The sequence below is a fragment of the Pteropus vampyrus genome, unplaced genomic scaffold, assembly GCF_000151845.1.
Source record: "Pteropus vampyrus isolate Shadow unplaced genomic scaffold, Pvam_2.0 Scaffold67, whole genome shotgun sequence".
Classification (NCBI taxonomy): Eukaryota; Metazoa; Chordata; class Mammalia; order Chiroptera; family Pteropodidae; genus Pteropus; species Pteropus vampyrus.
In genome coordinates, this window is record NW_011888848.1 from 7,109,311 (window position 1) to 7,111,988 (window position 2,678).

Below are 2,678 nucleotides of genomic sequence, written 5' to 3' on the forward strand. Positions count from 1 at the left end.
TTTATATACCAAAATAATTCTAAAGTAAATTTTAATAGTCTCTGATAAAAATTCCCAGTGCTCTTCCATGCCACCACTTTCTCTCACTGATCATGTCAGTGTTAATGTCACTCCCTTCTCTAGAAACAGAAGCAGTGCTAACTCTGACAACTCCTGGGCACCATCTGAACACCTTTAGTTGGGTTGTTTCCATTAATTATTTAGATTTTGAACATCTGTTATTGAAAAAATTAATATATTTGTATACATAATTCACTTTTGATAATTAAACTGAAGCTCTGGATTAATGTCGGCTCCTTTGGAGTCTTACCCTTTATACTATATCTTCAATTTTAGAAGAACATTGATTTTTAAAACATAGCTCATGAAGAAATAGTGGACAAGCTTCTTTTCACATTCATGGTAGAACTCAACCTAATTTTTTAAAGTGTTAAATGAAAATAGCATGCACCTTAGTGTAAAAGTGATGCAATAGTAATTTTCTACGTACATTTTTATATAACTCTTTTATAATCTATTTACTCAACCAAAGTTTTTATTAAATTTATGTTTTATTTTTAAAGCTTTTTAAAAAATAAAATGTAACAATATTTATATTAAAACATTCAGTTTTTAAATTAGTATTCTCTAAATGACTTCAGATATATTATCAACAAAATAAAATCAACGAATTTTATTAAACAAAAAATCACATGCCTATCACTGTTCTGAGTTCACTGGGGAATGTACAAAATAAAAAAAAGAGATCCAGCATTCACTTTGTCCCTGCTGAACAGAAGTTTATAATCTGGTCTAGATCCAGCAGCATCAGTGTACAAATATATATATAAAAATTCAAAAGTAACCATTTCCTCTTCATAGATTTATATATATTCACATCCACATATTTGATTTGTTTATTGTCTATTGACCTATAGCTCATAAGCATTACTATTAGTTTTCACAGGCACAGGCTAATAGTGTAAACATAAAGCCTACAAAGAATTGTGAAACCTGTTATCTTTTATGATCTAGGTTTTATAGATGCTACTTTGCAGGAGATTCTATTAATAAACTAGATAAGAAATGTTATTGCTAAACTTGCTCTCTAACAATGCCAGAGTCATAATTAAGGTTACAGTAAAAAATCTGGACTTCTCTCTCTCTCTTTCCTGTTTCTCTTTAGTGACTGAGATGCTGGTAAATGTCCTCAACATCTGCTCAGATGATGAACTTGGGTCAGAAGAAGATGGATTTGATGGTAAGAGGCTTGAATTTTTGTGTTAATGCTATTTCCATGGTGTCTCTTAGCTAACCCTAAAAATAAATTTCAAAGATTTGGATTATGTTTCAGTCATAACATACTATTGAGAATGAAAAGTATTATAATTTCTATTTGCTTTGAAGAAATATACAAGACAAAAACCATCAGAATTTTCTCATTACACTGAAAACATTGTTGTAGTGAACGATTTATAACCATCTTTCAGTACCTTATAATTGCTAAGTGACATTTTTTGGCTCCTTGATAAAAAAATGTAATTGTTTTTTAACAGATGTTACCATTTACTGAGTAACTTTTGAAATACCCTTTAGTGAAGTTGTTTCTGTCGGTTATTCAAATTTTGATATCTATGATAGAAGAAAATATTTACACATTGATACATTGGTATTTATGTCGGTCCCAATATTTTTTCATATCTGTAATAATAACTAATGAATAAGCTATGAGGTTTTTATTGTTATTTTTTAAGATTATTTGTTACTCAGATACTCTTGAAGAGTATACTTTCTCAATAAGAAACAAAGATTTATGAGCTTAAAGGTGAAGAAAAAAAATTACTCTGTCTTACAAAAATATCCCAAAATGAATAAAAACTAACAAAAATAAAGTTAGAGGAAGAAAGTACAAGAGCACACTTTACTGCCATAGATATTAGTAAGTACCTACGCTGTGTAGGGCACTAAGGATGCCAGCATGCTTTAAAGACCTGTGACTCGATGAAGTTGCAATCTGGTTAGAGAGACTGATGTGAAGCAGATAATATCAATAAAATAAGACAAATTCTAAAAGAGCGAAGGCGGCAGGGGAAACTAGACATTGTGGCAAATTTAAATTGATAAAATTTTTACCTTTAAACTGTAGTTAGGTAAAATGAAAAGAGAATGTGACCCTTTCTGAAAGTTAGTATCTGAATAGCATGATTTAATGTTTACTTCGATCACATCTATAAATGCAAAATACCTAATGCTGCAGGCAAAAGTAAAATAAAAGTGCTCATACACTCATATAACTAGAATCTAATACTCAGGTAAATTTAGTGTACAATTATTCCTACCATCTCATAATTTTTCTCCTTTCTGTACCTTCTCTTGTCTTCATTGCTTCTCTATGTGCTGTTTTTCAGTCATGTATCATATTGCAAGGAGATGTACAATGTAAGTTTATGTCTATAAACTTTTACTAGGTCAAAATTAGCTACAGAATAGTCATAAGAACTCACTTAAGTAAATATATTGATATATTTTGAAATATTCTAGAGATTGATGGATATATTATGTTTTAGTGAGATTCTAGATGTTTCATATGTTATAGCCACAGTATGATACTGTTAACTTTTCCAAGGATAGTGATATTTAAAAGATAATATTTCCATAATGGCAGAGACTTTTTTTCTAAAAGAAGAATACTAATTTGG

At 29.6% G+C, this 2,678-nt stretch overlaps 1 protein-coding gene across 3 annotated transcripts in view; it reads left to right on the forward strand.

Moving 5' to 3' along the window:
• The window catches only part of PPP3CA (protein phosphatase 3 catalytic subunit alpha), a 310,822-nt gene that overhangs the window by 275,798 nt on the left and 32,346 nt on the right, over window positions 1-2,678 (forward strand). For all 3 annotated transcript variants that reach the window (XM_023531395.1, XM_011361515.1, XM_023531396.1), the window contains exon 10: window positions 1,166-1,240. In XM_023531395.1, the coding sequence (XP_023387163.1) occupies window positions 1,166-1,240 (75 nt within the window). The remainder of the gene's footprint in view (window positions 1-1,165; window positions 1,241-2,678) is intronic.